The sequence below is a fragment of the Eublepharis macularius genome, chromosome 9 (genome assembly GCF_028583425.1).
Source record: "Eublepharis macularius isolate TG4126 chromosome 9, MPM_Emac_v1.0, whole genome shotgun sequence".
In the NCBI taxonomy this organism is placed as follows: Eukaryota; Metazoa; Chordata; class Lepidosauria; order Squamata; family Eublepharidae; genus Eublepharis; species Eublepharis macularius.
The window spans coordinates 70,703,469-70,722,784 of record NC_072798.1 but is presented as its reverse complement, the minus strand read 5'-3'; the positions used below and the strand labels follow the sequence as shown (position 1 = coordinate 70,722,784).

Here is a 19,316-nt window from a genome sequence, read left to right as displayed (position 1 = left end):
TTACAAGATGCAAAAGAAAGAGGCGGAATGCAACTGCCCAACCTAAGACTTTATTATGACGCAATTTGTTTAGTGTGGTTGAAAGATTGGATGATGCTGAAAAACCGGAAATTACTGGCCTTAGAAGGATATAAAAAAATATTCGGATGGCATGCATATTTATGGTATGATAAAGTAAAAGCGGACTCTATGTTCTTACATCATTATATTCAGAGAAGCCTATTTACAACTTGGAAGAAGTACAGAAATTACCTACAAGATGGAATCCCCTCATGGGTGGTTCCATATGAAGTAATAGATCCGAGAACTGTCGATAATGAACAACAGTGTTTAACATACAAGGAGATAACCCGAATGGAATTTTCTAAACCTAAAATAAAGACGCAGGACGAGTTGTCTCCAAGTTACGATTGGTTTCAGTACAGACAGATCAGAGATCTTTATAATTCGGACTGTGTGAAGGGAGGGATAAGAATGGGGAATTCGGAATTAGAACAGGCACTTTTACAAGGGGATAAAAAGGAAATCTCTAAGGTATACAAAGTGCTGCTGAAATGGTATACTGAAGATGAAACAGTTAAAGTGCAAATGGTGAAGTGGGCTATAAACTTTAATAAGGAAATAACAATGGAGGCGTGGGAATACTTGTGGAAGAATACAGTGAAGATCACGACATGCACCAATATTAAAGAGAATGTCTACAAAATGATTTATCGTTGGTATATGACACCAAAGAAAATTGCGCTAGGGAATTTGAACACGTCTAATAAATGCTGGAAATGTAAAAAGCATGAGGGATCTTTGTATCATATGTGGTGGACTTGTGAGGTAGCTAGGCAGTACTGGGGGGAAATAATAAGAGTAATAAGCGAGATTTTACAATTTCAAATCAATAAGAACCCAGAACTCCTGCTACTGAACTTGGGAATGGAGGATATTCCAGCACAATATAGGACATTGCTATTTTACATGACAGCAGCGGCTAGACTTTTGTACGCGCAAAAGTGGAAAGTGCAAGAAGTGCCAACTATTGAGGACTGGATATATAAATTGCTGTACATGGCGGAAATGGACAAAATGACAAGGAAACTGAGAGACCTTGATCCAGGACAGTTCAACACGGATTGGGAGAAGCTGAAACAATATTTAGTGAAGAAATGGGAGGTGGGAGGAGAACTGTGGCAGTTTGAAAATTACTGAAATACAATAAAAGTAGAGGGAGGTGACTTTACCGGGGGGGTGGAGAGGTAAATGAGAATGTCTAAGCAACTATTTTATTACTATTATATATAGCATTAAGTATTATAGGTGTTATTACAAGAATTGTAATGATAGAAATTAACTAATTATAAGGATAGAAACTAATTAAGTTCATTTCTGGCAATAATTGTATAATGGAGATAATTTTATAATTGCAATGAAGGAATTTAAGTAAGGTGGGAAAATATATATTAATGTATAGATCATGTATTAAATTGATTGAATTGGTTTGGAGGTATATATGGGTCAAAACGGTTGACTATTTTTGGTGGATAGTTGCATAATGAGAGAATAATATAATTATATAATTAAAACAGTATGAAGATAAGGTATGTAGAAAAAGTAATATATAGAGTATAAGTTAAATTAGTTGACTTATATTGAATGTACTGTTTATAGAAGTATCTAAAATTATGCTAAATAAGGGATAAATTGTTTGTCCCATATTGAAGATGAGATTATAAAATAGAGTATAGGGTACCAAAATTAGCTAAATGATTATTATCAAAAGAAAATATGCCAAGAATGTATTATTTAGTTATGTATTATTTAGTTGTTAAAGTAAGTAGGAAGACAGAAGGAGCACTGTGGTATATAGATAAGCTTAGAAGAAAGTGAAAGTTTACATTTGATAGATAGAATAAATTTAAAATGAGTAAGGGAAAAGGGACAAGGGGTTGGAAAACTGTTGGAAGTCAACAAAAGGGGGGGAAGGGAGGGGGTTAGAATTGGAAAAATTAAAGGAAACTGATTGTAATGTATAATTTAATGATATCTAATCCAATAAAAAATTTTTATAAGAGAACAATGTCAGAGGGTAAATTAATAGTTTCAAGGGCATTTCCATAAACTGTCACGGGGTACCCACTCCCTATTGTTTTAATACAATCCACTTTGAATCTCAATAATTTAAGTTTTCACATAATGCGATTACTACATTGCTTATTTTTTTTTAAAAAAAAGATTTGTCAGTATAAGCCTTGAAACACAATTTATTTAAATTTCATTTTAATCCAAAGAAAAAACTCTTACTCGAAGCTTCTGTAAAATGTAGAGTTAAAACGATGGAACACATAAGAATGATCAGACATTCTCTGACATTTTAGCAAATGTGAGTGGGCTTTGGCTCACGGAAGCTTCTGTCACAAGTCTCTTATGTTTTAAAAAATACAGCCTAAATTCCTAAACCAATGGTCTTCCCCCTGTCAGCTCAGAGCCCACAGGCAGTTTGCAAGCCCCTTTAGACCACTGAGCCTTCTCGCAGAAATCAATGCAACGGTGCGCAGTGGGCCTTACTCCTAAGTGCATTCCCACGTGCACACTCGCCACTCCAGTGAACTTGAGAATCCAGCTAGCGCTGGAGACCAATAGCAGGGAGCGACTGCACCACTTCTACCCTCAGCGAAAGCGCGGAGGAGCATAAGAGGCGGGCACAGGAGAGCAGAACGTACCACTTTCTCCCATGAAGAACGGAAGAGGAAAGGGGTGGGGGGAGAACCGGAATGTCATAGCAGCGAAGAAGCTCCCGCAGATTGTGCCATGATAGCCGAGCCCTCAAGAAAACACGCTTTGTACAGAGGCGCAATGGGAAGAACACGCGGGCGGAGAGCAAAGGATGAGGCGCTGTGAGGCGCCTCCCGCTGCCTAAGCCCCATTACCTCAGCGAGCAGCAAAGCTCTTCTCGCTTTTCTTTCAGTCGGACTGAGAAGGGATGTGCACAGCGCATGCGTGGAGCTCTTAAAGGGGAGGACTAAGATTAAAGGGAATGGGGAAAGTTTCCGAGTTTGAGCAATACGAGGGTGTGGGAGGGGAGGGAGGAGGCGCTTCTGCTTTCGGGGGTCCGAGAGCGGCGAGGCGGTGAGTCTCCCTAGGGTCCCCCTTGTCTTTGTCTAGGCGGGTGTCTGTGGAGCTATAATGTCCCCCCGAGTTAGCGCCAGATTTATTCAATTGAAGCCCCTTCCTCTGTGTCCGCACAGCTGTTCTTTAATCTGAATTAAGGGGAAGTCCAGCGGCGCTTTAAAAACTGACAACGTTTATTGCCATCCAGCATAATTTTCATGAGTCGGAGCTCGGGTCGTCAAGTGCCTCTGACTGGTTAAAGCGGGGGCTGGGATGGATTCTGCTGGGCTTTAGCGTGGAGCCCCGTTTAACTTTATCGTAGCAGACTAACGCGGCTGCCCTTCTGAAATTGACCCGGGTTAGCCCCCCCCCCCCCTCGGCTCATCAGTGTGAACAGAAAAAGGTAGAAGGAAGTCCGCCGTTCTTTGGCGATCCTTACTTTGAGTGGGGTAGGATGGCCGGGTGTTATTTGGGCAAGAATAACCACACCTTGTTAAGTGACTTTTTCCTGTATGTCTTTACCTGAAGATTGAGTGGGAGGGATGGATTCTGCTTCCTAAAAAAAAAAAATCCTTACGCCTCAGTTTAGGAAAAAGCGGGAAATGTTTTCTCATCGTGTTCACCACGCGGTTTATTTCTCTCGGGTTCCTTATTTGGGAAATTAGCTATCTGTGGGAGGAATTTTTCAAATCTGTAGATAATGGTGTTGTGGGTGTGATATGCTGTGGTTAATAACGAAGGGTTGTATGTTTTAAGCATCTACTCCTTCTGGTTCAGCATTCCTGCCAACCCTAAGTCATGCTTGTGGTGCATGACTACAGATTTACAGCCAAGTGAAACAGTCAAGTGAATTCTGGGTCAAAAGTATTTGCTGTAAGATGGTTCATTACAGGAGAATAAATTGATTTCCCATGGGAGTGCTGCAGTAACTGCAATTCCCAAAGTTAACGGAGGAAGTGCCAAAGTAGCATTACAAATGAACATCAAGAAGACAAACGTAATGACTGCTGAGGAATTACACAGTGTTAAAGTTGACAATATTGAAACGGTTAAAGATTTTCTATTCCTTGGCTCAAGGAACGAGTATTCCTGTAAATAAATGCATACTTCTTTACTTAATCTTTATTCAAAACGTGTGCAAGTAGAATGGATTTATGACTTGTCAGTGTCACCTCTTTTAAGGACCTGTGAAAGTTGCACATAAAGGTAATCCAATAACAAAAGGAGTGTTTGAACTGCTTGAGAACAGATTGCTTTACATTTTGTAGGACTCAAAGATGAATAACTCCATAACGCCTTCAACATATGTACGTTGCCTCGGCTATGGCATGATGAGGCAGCTGGCAGATTTCACTGATCCACAGGAAGGATGGAAGAAACTAGCAGCAGACATAAAAAATCCATCTGGTACAAACCGATACAACCAACTGCATATAAGGTAGTATTTCCCTCTGACTGAATAGTTGGGGAGCTAAGAAGTCTGTTTTATGACATGAAAATGCTTTTGCTTTAGTGTTAAAACTTTGAAAGCAATTATGTCACTATTATTTTATATACGGGAATTTAATTTAATATATAATTATGTAATGGGAAATTCTTCTCAGGCAGTTCAGTTTTTGAGAGACTTGTTTATCTTTTTCACATTTACTTTTAAAAATGATCTTTCTCTTCTCATAGAAGAGCTAGGAAAGTACAGTCTTTGCTGTAAGTTTAATCTTCTCAAGGTACTTTCTCACACTGAATTATTTCTTGTTGTACACTATCATTCCCTATCTTTTTAAAAAACTTTTAACTCCTTACCGCTTTCCAGCATGACTTGCCAAATACTTTGGCTTGGATCCTGTAGTGTCATTCTTTTGGTAGCACAGGACCTCTGACAGAGAATGACTTCTCTGTTTGTGAAACAGGGCAGGGTGATTTTTGCAAGTTCCTTCTCTCCTGATGTGAGGAGAACATAAGTCTGTGGAGCAAAGGAGACTGCAATGAATAGTGAGGAGGCTGTTAAATTGCCTTCCTCTAGCATGACCTTGGTTGGCCTGTTTAGAATCCACTCCTTTGTATGTTCCTGAGCACTGTTAGGCTTAGATAACAGGTTGCTTTGCAAGTATAAACCAAAATGTTGTGACTCTCATGTCTCAAGTCTCAATCTAAAGAACTCTTTGCTTAGAAAAATAGCTTCCTAAGTTCATTGGGGCTTATGTCCTGGTAAGCATGCTTAAAATTGCAATCCTGGTAACTTTTTTTTAAAAGAGAGAGGTCTCTTCTTGAGAAACAAATTATAATTTTGTCTGAGGAAAGCAAGCCTCTTGATTCTCTTCTGCCTTCACCCTCTAGTTGTGGGGGCGGGGGAAGGAGGCAGGTTCCATTTACATAATATAAGAAGATCCATCTGAAATTTCATGTAGCACTTTATGACAAAAGTTCCAGTACAAATATTTTGGAGCTTTGTTTCACATTTTTAGTGTAGTGTGTTGGATTTCTGAACACTGATTAGTTATGCCAAAATTCTAAGGTGATTCTGACTAGAGATGGGCCTGATCTGAATTACGATTTCAAACCCCCCCCCCCCCCGATTTTGGCGTTTGCGTCATCGTGACTCAGCTGATCTGTTCTGTCCACAGCAACTGATCCAGCAGTCGGGAGTTTGCTTGTTCGGAACTTGATCGGATGGGTCAGTTTCTGTTCGGAATTGCAGACATTCTGGCACCTGTAATTTATTCCCAGGGCAACGGAGTCAGGGAAATGAGCTGTGTTTGCCCTCCTTCTGTCGCCCTCGAAACACGAATGGAAGCCCAGCTTTCCTTGATTAACAGGCTTCTTTCCAATCACGGAGCAGCAACCCAGGGGAGGGAGGGGGCACAAAGGAAAGGCAAAAGGCAGCGCGGGAGGCTGGGAGGCCGCCTGCGCCATTCGCCTTTCCCCAGGACAAGGGCCGTGTGGCTTGCCGCCCCCTGTCTTGGGGAAAGGCAAAAGGCAGCACGGGAGGCTGGGAGGCTGCCCGTGCTGTTCGCCTTTCCCCAGGACAAGGGGCGTGGGGCAAGCCAGCCGCCCCTTGTCCTGGGGAAAGGCAAAAGGCAGCGCCGGAGGCTGGGAGGCCGCCCGCGCTGTTCGCCTTTCCCCAGGACAAGGGGCACGGGGCAAGCCAGCCGCCCCTTGTCCTGGGGAAAGGCAAAAGGCAGCGCGAGTGGCTTGGAGTCTGCCCGCGCCGTTCGCCTGCCCTGCAAGACAAGGGGCGGCCGGCTTGTCCGCGCGCCCCTTGTCCTGGGGAAAGGCAAAAGGCAGCGCGGGAAGCTGGGAGGCTGCCTGTGCCGTTTGCCTTTCCCCAGGACAAGGGGCGCGCGGACAAGCCGGCCGCCCCTTGTCTTGCGGGGCAGGTGAATGGCACGGGCAGCCTCCGAGCCACTCACGCTGCTGCCAGCTTCGCAGCGCACCAGGACAGCCGGCTTGCTGCGTGGGCAGGGGCGACTCAGGAGCGCGTGCGCGCAAGAGCCTGACTACGGTTGCCCTGGGCGCTGGCCTCCCCGATTCCCGATTTTGGACCAGAAACGAGACTTGATCGGTTAGAATCGGGGATCTGCATTCGGCGGCAGCCCAGATCCACAAACGGCTTAATCGGAATTTTTTTTTGGATCGTGCCCATGTCTAATTCTGACTATGAACTCCGGCATGAAAACAGCTTGATAGTAGAAAACAGCTGAAGAATCCATCAGAAAAGTTGCTCCTCAAGAGGAATGTGTAAGGAGAGCCATGAGCAGTTTTATTTAAAACCTTAACCTTTAAGCACAGACTTAGAAATGGTGAAGAATATTATATGCTTCCTCTCATTTTCTCCATCGTCCCTGACTGTAAATCTGTTTGGGATTTTTTAGGCGATTTGAAGCATTAAAGCAAGCGGGAAAGAGCCCCACCTGTGAATTGCTTTATGACTGGGGGACACTGAACTGTACAGTTAGTGATCTAGTGGACCTGCTGATCAGAAATCAGTTCTTAGCGCCAGCCAGCCTTTTGCTTCCAGGTATTTTTTTAAATCCGCATTATTAATAGTCTGCCTTTCTCACTGATCTGCATAGTATCTATGGCTTGTATGAAAAAGGAAATTGTGTTTTATTTTAACAATTTAAACATTTTAAAATTGTACAATAGTCATGAGGAACAAAAACCCATTAAGGCCAAGTGAAAGTTTTACTTTATTTTTATTTTTACATTAAATAAAAGACATGGCGATATTATGGTGCAGTTCAATAGGTAAAGTGTAGCCATGGCACAAACTGGGCTGGGGCTAGAGATGTGCAGTTCCACCTGAAAGTCATATAATATATGACAAAAATAAGATAAACAATAGAACTTGACAGTGTACCTCAGACACTAGAGAACCTGCAGGGCAGGCGCAGAAAACATATGAAGCTACTTTATATTTAATTAGACCTTACTCTGACTAGCAGCAGCTCTCCAAGTTCTCAGCTTTCTCATCACCTAAAACCTCATTCTTTTAATTGGCGATGCCAGAGATTGAACCTGGGACCTTCTGTACACAAATCAGATGCTTTATCACTGAGCTCAGAAAGCGTAAGTCCAATGTGTTCTCCTTTGCCTGAAGTAGCAGGTTCACTTAGAATTCTCTAGCCATGTATGCATTTTCAATATCACATCAGCAAGGCAATTCAGTGCTGTTTGACCTGAACAGCCAGCACAAACAGGCCACTATATATTGTTTTCATGTTGTCTGTTTCATGTTCCAAGTTAATATAGTAGGTTCAGGATGGACAAAAGAAACTATAACTTAAGGTAAAGGAAGTCCCCTGTACATGCATCGAGTCATTACTGACCCATAGGGGGACGTCACATCATGACGTTTTCTTGGCAGACTTTTTACGGGGTGGTTTGCCATTGCCTTCCCCAGTCATCTACACTTCCCAGGAAACTGGGTACTCATTTTACCGACCTCGGAAGGATGGAAGGCTGAGTCAACCTTGAGCCGGCTACCTGAACCTGGCTTCCGCCATGATCGAACTCAGGTCATGAGCAGAGCTTCGATTGCAGTACTGCAGCTTACCACTCTGCGCCACGGAGGTCCTCGCCTTTTATGATTTAACAAGGGAATAAAATGTGGAATTTGCTGGCAGAGGTTGTGATAGCCACAGGCATAGGTGGCTTTAAAAGGGGGATTAGACAGGAGGAGGAGAGGTCTGTCAAGGGCTACTAGCCATAGTGACCGAAGGGAACCTCCACATTCAGAGACAGTAAACTTCTGAATATCAGTGCCAAGAAGCAAACATCAGAGAAAGGCCTCGGCTCCTGTGCCCTGTTTATGAGCCCTCCTGGGCAACTGGTTGGCCAGTGTGTGGGACCCAGTGCTGAACTGGATGGGCCACTGGTCTGATCCAGCAGGGCTCTTCTTGCGTTCTTTTTTTTAAAGTTTATTTTTTTTATTCTTAAATATTCAAAGTATAAACATAAATATTACAAGTTGGTCTGTCAATGGATTACATAAATAAGTTTTACAGATTCTCTTTTCCGTATACAATTTACTGAACAATAAAAGTCAAACACTTACTTACTGTCTGTTTTCTCTTCTTCTCTTCTTGTGTTCTTATGCTGTGAACAAACAATAAGGAAGCATCTACCTGGCTGTTTTTGCAAACGGAGATGAACCTTCAGTCCAGAAGGGCTCTTATGCTTTTATGTGGCGAGATGCCATGATGGATGGGCTTCTGTGCTGTTGTAAATTCTCCTTACCAGCCCAGATATTATACAATATTGGCATTAAGTATATTTTGGGTAGTTTCTGATTCACAAGTATGATCTGAACGATTGAATTGCACCATTATGTTGTGAAGATAAATCCCGTTCACTGTTGCACCATGCAATTTATTTGTTGGTGTAGGTTCTGCGTATCACACAATCTAGAAGTCTTATTTCCAACCTCAAACTCTGTTGGCTTGCTTTTTATTTCATTAACAGACTCTGTACGAGTGACAGACAATTCTACAATGACATTACCTTCACAAGAAAGTATGCCAAAATATGACCTAGAAACTCCTTTAGAGAAAAACCATATGACATCTGAAGTGCCACTCTCAACCCCAGATAATGGACACCACACTGTAGCTTCTTGTAGCCTAACGACAGAAGAGAACGACTTGCATTTGAATGACACAGGTAGGAAGCTGGTGTTTGCCATCATATGTCTAGTGCTGAACCTGGACATTGGGGTATGAATTGAAAAAGCCATATGCTCGGGCCAGGTACAGACTGAGAAGACATTCATACAAACCTGTGTCATCCCCCAGACTGGCACAAAACTGTTTTTTAAAAAGTTGAAGAGAATTTTTAAAACTTTTAAACAAATTAACATACCAGGTGGAGAAACAAGATCTTGCAATGCTATTTTGAGCGGGGTGGTGGTGGTGGTTACTTAACAACCCTATAAGCAATCAAAACCAACCAAACTGACTGGTAAGTACTGGGGATGGAGGGCAGCCCTACTGCCAGGTGAGCCAGGCAGACAGAGGCTGTCACAGCAGAGCTGCAGACAAACTAGCTGACAAGGAAGTGAGTGGGCAGGTGAGCGAGGTGGTGAAGAGGATGAGCGAGATGACATAGCTGCACGAGCCGAGGAGGAGGGAAAGCTAGAGAAGGACCAGGAATAGGATGGGGGAAAGAAGGAAGGAAGAGAAGCAACGGGAGCAAAAAAGAAAAACGATAATGAAACGTTTTTAAAAAAATTATTCTTTTTAAAAAATGCATCTAGTTTGTTTGAGCTGGACTCCAAGGTGACACCCCCCCCCCCTCCCTGGCCCTAGCTCACCCATCTCTATACCTTTTATTGAAAAGGGAAGACAAATCTCTAAGGCAGTTAAGCATGACTGGATTTTATGGTGCTGGCACTGAGTTCTTAGAAGTGGATGATTATGTTTTTTATGCCAAATAATTTAATAGATAATTAAAGGGAAATGGAGACTTCTGCTCATGTCACATGAGGGCTGCAGTAGCGTAGTGGTTAAGTGGCTGGGCTTCAAGCCAGCACTCTTGCTGGCTTGACTCCCACTCCTGCTATGAACTCTGCAGGTGGCCCCGGGTAAGCCACTCCTCTCAGTCCCAGCTGGATTGTTAACTGCTCTGAGTGTGGCACTAATCTGTCTAGACGAGCAGTATATAAGCACGTGGTGGTGGTGGTGATGGACGAGGATGACGATGATGATAATGAAAAGTTCCTATTTCGTTTCAGGGTTAAAAAGTTTTTTGTTTCATGAGCTGCAAAGCGTTACAAATAACTTTGACGATCGAACTGTATCAGCTGGTGGGAACAAGCTGGGCGAAGGAGGCTTTGGCGTTGTGTACAAAGGCTATATTAATGGCAGAACCGTGGCAGTGAAAAAACTTTCTGCTGTAGGTTGTCAGCAACATAATCTCACTGTTTATGTATTGTGTGCTGTTCTAAAGCTGTAATATGTATGTTACTTAGAAAGTTGTGAAACTGAAGGCATAAAAAGGATCTGAAAATCTTGTAGAGTTTACCCCTATGTACTGTGCCCCATATCCAACTAAATACCAATAGAGCACACCCCAATCCAAAATAAATCCCCCCAAACAGCTGTTAGGGAAAAAAAGATGCCATATAATTTTAAAGAATGAGAGCTGGAAAAATATTTTCAATTTCCAAATGCCAGTTTTTGAGTGGGCCTTTTGCAATCCACAGCAGAATAGGAAAGAGAAGGGAGTGTGCGCGCACGTGTGTGCATGTGCATGCATTTGTGTGTGTGTGTGATGAATGAATGAATGAATATAAGAATGAGAATCTTCCAGTATTCTGGACTAAACTATGCTTCCTGTTATTGTAAGAGTAATGCTGCAATTGAGGGTCATTTGAACCTTTTGATAAATTAACTGTTCTTTAGGTGTTTTAAGGCCTAGTGTTTTAAGTTGCATAGAAACACAGAGCTGGAAGGGATCCAAAGGGTCCTCTAGTCCAATCCCTGCAGAATGCAGAAAATTCACAGCTACCTCCCCTGCCAACCCCCCACTGGCCCCTTCTCTATGCCCAGAGGAAGGCTGAAAAGCTCCAGGATCCTTGTCCAATTGCGCCTGGAGGAAAATCCCTTGCTGACACAAAAGAGGCGATCATTGACATTTCACCCAGTCCAGCTTTCCTCCATGTGCTCCTGTATGTAGAAGAATCCGTGCCATACACAGAGGTCCCTCCCCTGCCGGGCCTGGGTCTGGCAGCAGTTCTCTGTATGAAGCCTTCATGTCATGGGCGTGGTCTGGAATTGGTCTGTCTGCTCAGTTACCATAGATCCTGACTTCTGAGACGGCACTTAATTTTTTAAAATTGCTTGTGTAGGTAGCTGATGTAAGCCTTCAAGACCTGAAGCAGCAGTTTGAGCAAGAAATAAAGATTATGGCAAAGTAAGTACTGAGCTTTTGTGGGGTGAGGGGGGAAGATGGCAAAATGACATGCTTAATGCAAGATGTTAACATGTGTTGGCTTTAAAACCATGCTAGAAATCTTAGCATGGAATATTTATCTAAAAGCTTATAGCACAAAAGCTATTATGTGTATTAGCTCCCCCTCACCAGCAGTCATTCCTATATCCAGTTCTATATTCATTTGATTAGAAGTTCAACAGATTCCAGTAGAATTTTGAAATAAAAGACTTTTGAGTTTCAGCCTTAAAGATTTAAACTCAACAGCATGTCAGAGTAAATATCAATTTTTAATGAACGTATACATAATCTTAAGATCCCAGTTTTATCATTTATAAGGAATCCTATCCCAGTGTACACTTTTGAACTTTGATGTGCTATGACTTTCTCATTTCTTAATAAGATAAAAATATTCCCATTAAATTGGGACATAGTTGCTGTAAATATTGCAGATTGATATTGTGATTTGAATCTTCAGAGATCTTTAACTGCCCTCATTTTGTTAAGGTATGAAGTACTGAGAAATATGGAATCCCAGATCTAATAAATTCTTTTCTCTCTCTCAGATGTCAGCATGAGAACCTAGTAGAATTGATTGGTTTTTCAAGTGACTTGGACCAGCCTTGTCTAGTTTATGATTATATGCCCAACGGGTCACTACTTGACAGACTAGCTTGTCTGGTAAGTGAAATGCTTAGCTGTTACATGAACAACAGACAAAAGATGTTTAAAAGGCTCAACCAGTTTCGTCTTGTAGATATAAGACAGGGGATTCTTTGTTGAATCTGGAAACTTACGGAGACTTGAGCTGGCCGTGGGCACCACCACAAAATGACAGCCATGGGGGGGGGAGTATTAGAGAAGTTGAGAGGTCCTAAGCCACGCATCCTCCTTTGACTGAGACAGCTATTTCCAAATGGATGTTCCCTGGAGAGGCCTCCTGGAATCTTCTGAAGTACTACCTGCTCCAGTGAAATAGAGGAGAGCCAGGATTAGCTGTTCGTTTGGGAGAAGAAATGTTTTGGAGAATTGCCCGCCCCAGTCACGGGGGCCCCATTGAGATTTCTAGTATAGGATTTCTTAGCACAAGGAACTGCAGGGATATACATTTCGGGAGGTGGGGCACAACCCAGCATATGAAGTTAACCTTCATTAAAATGAGAAGAATAGCCTTCACTTATAGGAGCATCCTATACATGCTGGAGCACATATGAATGCATAGAGCAGAAATGTTGGTTCTCGTTTCCTAAGCTGCCTTTAGGACTGCTCTTAGTAGTTTTTTGCCATTGCTTGCCCATGCCACATTTATTTATAGATTTTAATGTTTCATTGTAAGCAGTCTTAATGGAGAAAAACTAATAAGTAGAATTGAAACGCGTCCGTTTTCTCTTGATCACAAGGATGGCACTGCGCCGATTTCTTGGAGAACGAGGTGTAACGTTGCTCAAGGTGCAGCCAATGGCATCTGTTATTTACATGAAAATAACCACATTCATAGAGATGTTAAAAGGTAATATCTGCAAAACTTAACCATTGTTTTAAGAACAATTTTTACAACGGTGTTTCACAGGTATTTCTTAAACGTCTCTCTCCTCCACCTCCCCATTTTTTTTAAAAAAAAAACATGACTTTTTCCTGCTTCCATAGTGATATGTTCTGCATTTCTCCCAAATCAAATTAGTTCAGGACAACAATGGTGCGATGGAAGTTCAGGAGAGAGGGACTCAAAGGAATACCATGAAAAATACAGAGTTCAGAGGAAAGGCCGTTTCTGAGAACTGTAGAACTGTCCTCTTTTATTTTCCTGCATCAGTTACAGTTTATTTTTCTGCATCGTTTATTTTTCTGCATCAGTGGTCAAAATAACTACAGCTTCAGTCAGTTAAGAGAAAAAAATGTTGCTTCTGTTTCTTTTGGCTGATTAGTGAATTGGCTGCTCTGCAAAGAGAGTATATTCTAGAGTTCTCTTTATTTTTTCAGTGCAAATATCTTACTGACTGAGGAGTTGGTACCCAAACTTTCTGACTTTGGACTTGCAAGGGCATCAGTACGGTTCACACGTACGATCATAACAGACAGAATAGTAGGGACAGCTGCGTATATGGCACCGGAGGCTTTGCGGGGAGAAATAGGTCCGAAATCAGACATTTTCAGCTTTGGTGTGGTGAGTAGGAAATAACTGCTGCAGCTATTAATGCTGCTATAGGGGAAAGGGATAACTTTTACAAAAAAATCAGATGTGAAGACATTTCCATCTTTAAAAAAGTGTTTCCAGTTGTATTAACTTCTGAAAAAATGTTTCATCTTTATGGATACTAACGAAAATGTGGGGAAACAAGGAGAAATAATCCTATTTACAGTTTCAGTGAAATTAACCAGCCAAGTCAAAGCCTTTAAGGAGGAGGTTCCACTGGACGCTGCATAGAAGGGAAGGAGGTCTTGCCTTCGAACACTCAGGCTTGGCTGTATTTCTTGCTGGGGGTCCAGAATTAAGTTCATTGGTCACTTGTTTTCCGTTCTGGCTGGAATGACTGGCTCTTGATAGTAGCTTCTACAGCAGTGAAAGCCAGGGGTTAGCTCCTCTTCTCCCATGCACTTTTTGGTGCCACTGTTAAAAGTTCTAGATAACTAGGTACCTGTAAGTTTCACACTTAATTATAAGTACTGTTTACATTTTTTAAGCTAGATATCTATATCGATGGTAGTAACAAAGAGCTGGATCCAGAGGTGCAACCATCATAGTATCTAAAGCAGAGGAATTGCACTTCCATTGGAGGAAGAGAGTCAGATTTTGGCTCTCCCTCCTTGCACTGCATAACCCTGTTTCACTTCTGTTTCTGAAAAGCTCCCCAAGGTCTCAGGGGACTGAAGGGGATAGTCTTCTTCCACGAACTTTGCTTGCACTACTTGGAGTCCATCCCATGCATGAATGAAAGCTGTATATGTAAGCAAATGTGACCAAATATCCTTAGAACCAGATTAAATGGAAGAGTTTTAGAAATCTCTCTTCACTCAAGTTGTAAAGACGGTATTATGTAATACCATTTTCTATTTAAATAGCATGGCGAATTTTAGTACATGGAGTACTAAATTTTAGTATATGAGAAGCATCTAAGGTAAACAGTGCCAAAATTATCAAAGCCATGAACACCTCAGGGATATGAGCATGAACTTGGATGGTTGTAGCTGCCAATATTTAGAAAAATATATAGGAAGCACAAGGTTGGTCTGAGATGCCTCTCATAGACTGTGCTTCTTGTGACACTATCGAACAGTGATCGCTTGCTGCTTGTTGGGCCCAGATATGCTAAAGGGCGTAATGTGTTTTATTTCTCACATATGTCCTGCCCTCCTTTCAAAGAGCAGCTCTGAGGGACACGTCAGGCTTTTTCTCATTTTGCCCCCAACAGCCCTGTGAGGTAGGATAAGTTTGTCCAGGGTCTATAAATGCATTTTCTGGCCAAGAGCAGATCTGACCCTTGATACCCTTGGGCCAAGCCTAACACTGTATCATCCTGTATCTTTTCTCTTTCCTCCCACCCCATCCCCACCTTTATTGTGTTAAAGATTTAAAAATTAAAAAAAAAAACAGGGGCAGGAACAATGTGACATTTTTTCCATGCCACTAAACCATTTCAAGTCCCAAAGGTTAGTTGTACTATACTAGCGAACTTCAGGTTTGCTCTCTAGAGATGTTAGGGAAAGAAGATGTAGCTTTTAACCAGGAATTGCTCTGAAGAGGTGAACTACGCTGCTTATATAGTTTTGTTGCAAGGAAAAATCGTTCCATTTATATTACTTGAGAAGCATGACATTTAATTTCTTGCGGAAGACAGAGTAGCAAATGAAAGGGAGACACAGATGTACCTATCATTCAGTACTTCCTGACAAGATCACAGATTACATTAAAGACGTATTCCATCTTGCCGTGTTGTTAAACACTGGCAAAAAAATGGAGACATTTAGAATATATTTACTCCAGTGTTCCTTTAAAAAAAAATGTCCAGGCTTCTCCTTGAATAGCACATATTTGAGGAACTGAACTGGATATGAGTCTCGTGTTTTTTATAATGCTCAAAATGGTATTGGGGTCTAGAGAGGGGGTGGCTAACACATATTCTATTTTCTCAATTAAATTATAATTTTTTTTCTCATACAATTGCTAACTTTTGCGTAAGTAAACCTTCACCAGTTTCAGCGCAGCACCCTTGATCTAAGTTGGGACCCTTGCTCCTGGTTTGAAATTAAAACACAAAGCTGGGATTGCCTGCATAATGGTCAATCTGGGCCGAATTTGAAAACTTCCTTTTATTATCTCAGGTTAGGTAAGTTATTCAGTCATGCAGTGAATATGTCTTCCTTAAGCTTGGATGAAATAGAAACCTATCAACAAGGGTGACGCTATGGCACAAATTATATCTGGCTTTATTGCTATAATGACTGAGCTCTAGTTTTTTTGAGGAAAAAATATAAGTGCTGATTTTTTCCCCTAAGGTAGGAAAAGAGAGGGGGCATGTTACCATAGATTTAAAGTGGCTGTTTAGGTATAGTCTGTTGCAGCAGATTCTCACATACCTGTACTTTGCCTGACTTGTTCGTTTGTTTGCATCTTTTTGTCTCTAGGTGTTACTTGAAATAATAACAGGGCTTAAACCCATGGATGAAAACCGAGATCCACAGTTGCTGGTAATTCTTCTTGTAGAACATTTATAAATGTTTATTGCATTTCTCAACAAGCCAGCATCTACCTGTTCAAGAAAAGGTAACACGTGGAAGTCTACTTGGCATCAAAGGATTTGTCTAGATGAGAACAAGAATTCTGGAAGAAACCATTATTTTGCTAAGAACTTTCCTTTGTGTTGGGTTGCTGGAAGGACTTCGTACAGTTTTTACAGAGGACTTTAGCAAGGTGCTGTTAGGAAAAAGTGTTTCTAGGCACTTTGTCCCTATTTATCTTATACTGGCCACCTCATCTTCTGGTATTTTCTGAGTCTCTTCAGAATGCATTAATTGGATAAATGAGTTCATTTAACTCATGTTCACAGACTTCAAGGGACTTTTTAAAGACCAGTTCAGTGGTGTGGGAACGGCTGGACTCTGCATATGTCCCTTTTGCTTGTGACACTAGAACTCAGCAGGAACAGCTAAGGCAATTCTTCCTGTACCATTGTTGTTCCTGGCACTGAGATTGTGGCCGTGTGGATGTGGGAGGGAGCCACAGTATGGACTCCTCCCCCACGATCTCTTATTTCATATGAGGGAAGGACCTGAGCAGCGTGACAGAAGTTGCCACACTGCTGCAGATTTGAAGAGACCCTTTGATGCAATCCTGAATAGAATTACACCTTTGACTTCAGTGGGCTTAGACAGGTATAACTTCTGTTCAGGATTGCACTGCTAGTGAGAGATTACTCAGCGATGGCTCTTCTGAAAGAATGCCTCCTGCATTGATAAGATTATGTACAATTTTGGGATGCAGGCAATATGTGGTTTTAAAGCATTCTAAATGTACAGTGGTTAATGAAAAAATGTTTCTATAGAATACCAAAATATTCCTCTCATGAAGGAATGTTTGAGCTTTGTAGGATAAGTTATGAATACGTGCAAGTAGAAAGGACCAGACTTAAATAAATCGGCCATGTACATGAAGTAAATGTGTTTTTTAAATAATATACCACTTATACAATGCCCTGGGTGTTTGGGCTTGCTGATATCCTGCCCCCCAGGAAGGAAGGGGAAGGAACAGAACACAGATTAGAATCCCTGTTTAAATGTTCTGGGCTTGTCACTTCTTTAGAGCTGTGAAAAATAACGGTTAAAAGAGGGAAGCTGACTATAATATGCCTGAATACTCTGAGATAGCCGTTTACCTGCCTCCCTAGACAGCTCTAAATGTCAAGTGCTATTACAGTTGTATAATGCTGTGCTCTGTGCGGGATTGGCTGCTGCATAATAGTGTCCAATTACAATTCTGCTGCAATTCCCCTTCTTGTTGTCACCCTCTTGTGGGAATTCAGCAGATTATACCCTTTCAAATCATTATAATGCCATCGCTGCTTCCCCACAGCTGAGTATCAAAGAGGAAATAGAAGATGAAGAAATGACTATTGAAGATTACATTGATGAAAAGATGAGCAATTGGAACCTTATATCCGTTGAACAGATGTATTCGGTTGCTTGCCAGTGCCTGAATGAAAAGAAGAGCCGGAGGCCAGATATTAAGATGGTACCAGAATTTTTTTCCCCTGCCATATAGCTGAGTTGTAAAAAAAGGCAAAACATTTTGTGAGTATTAAGTTGTGCCTCTGCTTCTTTTGCAGGTCAAGCAACACTTACAAGAAATACTGGTTGACTAAGGCACTGCTGTATCTTATTGAACTAATTTCCATACAGTTTCCTTTCTAAAGGCCAAAATAAATGGGAACCTGCTTCAAGGACTTATTCTTACAGTCTCCTCTCTAAGGGCCACAAGAACTGCAGTTTACAAGCTGGAATACTTATGACAGATTCCACTGTAGGCATAAAGAATGCCAAATTTCAAGGAACGCCAAGTTAAAATCTGGGTAACTGAGATAATGCAGAGTACAGAGGTGGCAAGTTTACCATTTTTTTTGAAGAATTCAGGTAGCTTATATATTCTGCATATACTATATGCAATATATGCAAGTCTCTTTAATATCTGTACAACAGTCTGAACTCTCTTCAGTTTTGCATTATCAATAGAATTTTAAAGAGTCTTGTGTAAAAGACTGTCAGGACAATGCAGTCCTAAGCAGTGTTGCAGCCTGCTAAGCCCCTTGCAGTCAGTTGAGCAGGAAGGATATAACTCTGTCTAGGATTGTATTATCAGTTTTATAAGGCATCTGCTACAGTGCAAGTTATGGAGGGGAAAAAAGGGAAACTGACTACAGTTGTGTTACTGACCCTGTCTATTAATGATATAGATTAAGGATCAAAGCAGACCTGAGGCTTTTTGCAAACAAACATCTATTTGCTTTTTGCTGTTTCAGCAATGCTTTCACTGTGACATCCTTGAGAAAGATAACTATGAATGAATGCCTATGTGTCCAGAACTAAGAAAGAACATTTATTTCTATGGAAAATTCATTCTAAATGGAGAGGTGCTTACCTCACCTTCTGAAGGAACCAGTAGAATGGTTTTGATACAGTCATGTGAGTTTCATGTAATTGGGCATATATAGTAGGCACACCCAATACACCCCTGAATCTCTTTATTGTGGGTTGTGTGAGACTATCTTATGTTTCTGAAAGCACTTTGGTGAGAATCTTAGAAATTGTATTTTATCTTTTAAATTTTAGATGACGTGTACTTTTCTGCTTCTAATTTCATCGACATATGCACATTTTTGTATCATTGTGATTCTTTTATATTTAATCATTTTGAAAGAGACTGGTTTTAAATAAAAATCTTTAAAAGGATTACACTGAATGATCTTTGGCTGGGATACAAGGTTTTCATTTGACACTTGGACTGAATAAACTGACTTCAATCAGAGGGGTTGATTCACTGTAAGAGACTGGCTATTGGAGAGAATGCTTATTTCAGTAAATCCCTGTGGTTTAGTGGTTAATGCATTACTTTAGAACAGACACAGAGACTTCCGGTTTCCATGTATCTGTATTAAAAGGAATGCTTTCCTCGCTGGTTTGGGGGGTGGGCAGTATAACTCCATAGCAGTTGTATGTAGATTTCTGTTTAACAAATTCATTTTAAAGTATTGGCCAAATTAGAATGACTGACTAGGACCTGGGAGACTCCAGGATCGAAT

The 19,316-nt window shown here is 41.4% G+C and overlaps 2 protein-coding genes across 3 annotated transcripts in view; one reads left to right on the top strand and one right to left on the bottom strand.

Moving 5' to 3' along the window:
- PUS7L (pseudouridine synthase 7 like) overlaps positions 1–2,986 on the bottom strand; it is a 31,329-nt gene extending 28,343 nt beyond the window's left edge. The window contains exon 1 of the mRNA XM_054987778.1: positions 2,919–2,986. Coding sequence (XP_054843753.1) covers positions 2,919–2,986 — 68 coding nt within the window. The remainder of the gene's footprint in view (positions 1–2,918) is intronic.
- IRAK4 (interleukin 1 receptor associated kinase 4) lies at positions 2,853–18,960 on the top strand. Of its 2 annotated transcripts, XM_054988370.1 has the most exons (12): positions 2,853–3,117; positions 4,368–4,537; positions 6,969–7,114; positions 9,061–9,258; positions 10,328–10,492; positions 11,448–11,508; positions 12,093–12,207; positions 12,927–13,036; positions 13,507–13,690; positions 16,150–16,212; positions 17,594–17,752; positions 17,847–18,960. In XM_054988370.1, the coding sequence occupies exons 2-12, from the start codon at positions 4,377–4,379 to the stop codon at positions 17,880–17,882; spliced, it is 1,398 nt and encodes a 465-aa protein (XP_054844345.1). In that variant the 5' UTR covers positions 2,853–3,117; positions 4,368–4,376; the 3' UTR covers positions 17,883–18,960. The 2 variants fall into 2 exon arrangements, with proteins under 2 accessions (XP_054844345.1, XP_054844346.1); XM_054988371.1 differs by lacking the exons at positions 2,853–3,117; positions 6,969–7,114 and having other exon boundaries at positions 4,461–4,537.
- The last annotated feature ends 356 nt before the right edge of the window (positions 18,961–19,316 follow it).

Excerpts from the sequence above, each read along its gene's own strand:
- IRAK4 (XM_054988370.1), top strand. The coding sequence starts at position 4,377 with ATGAATAACTCCATAACGCCTTCAACATATGTACGTTGCCTCGGCTAT. Across the intron at positions 7,115-9,060 it reads AGCCAGCCTTTTGCTTCCAG|ACTCTGTACGAGTGACAGAC; the intron begins GTATTTTTTTAA and ends TTTCATTAACAG. Across the intron at positions 9,259-10,327 it reads CTTGCATTTGAATGACACAG|GGTTAAAAAGTTTTTTGTTT; the intron begins GTAGGAAGCTGG and ends ATTTCGTTTCAG.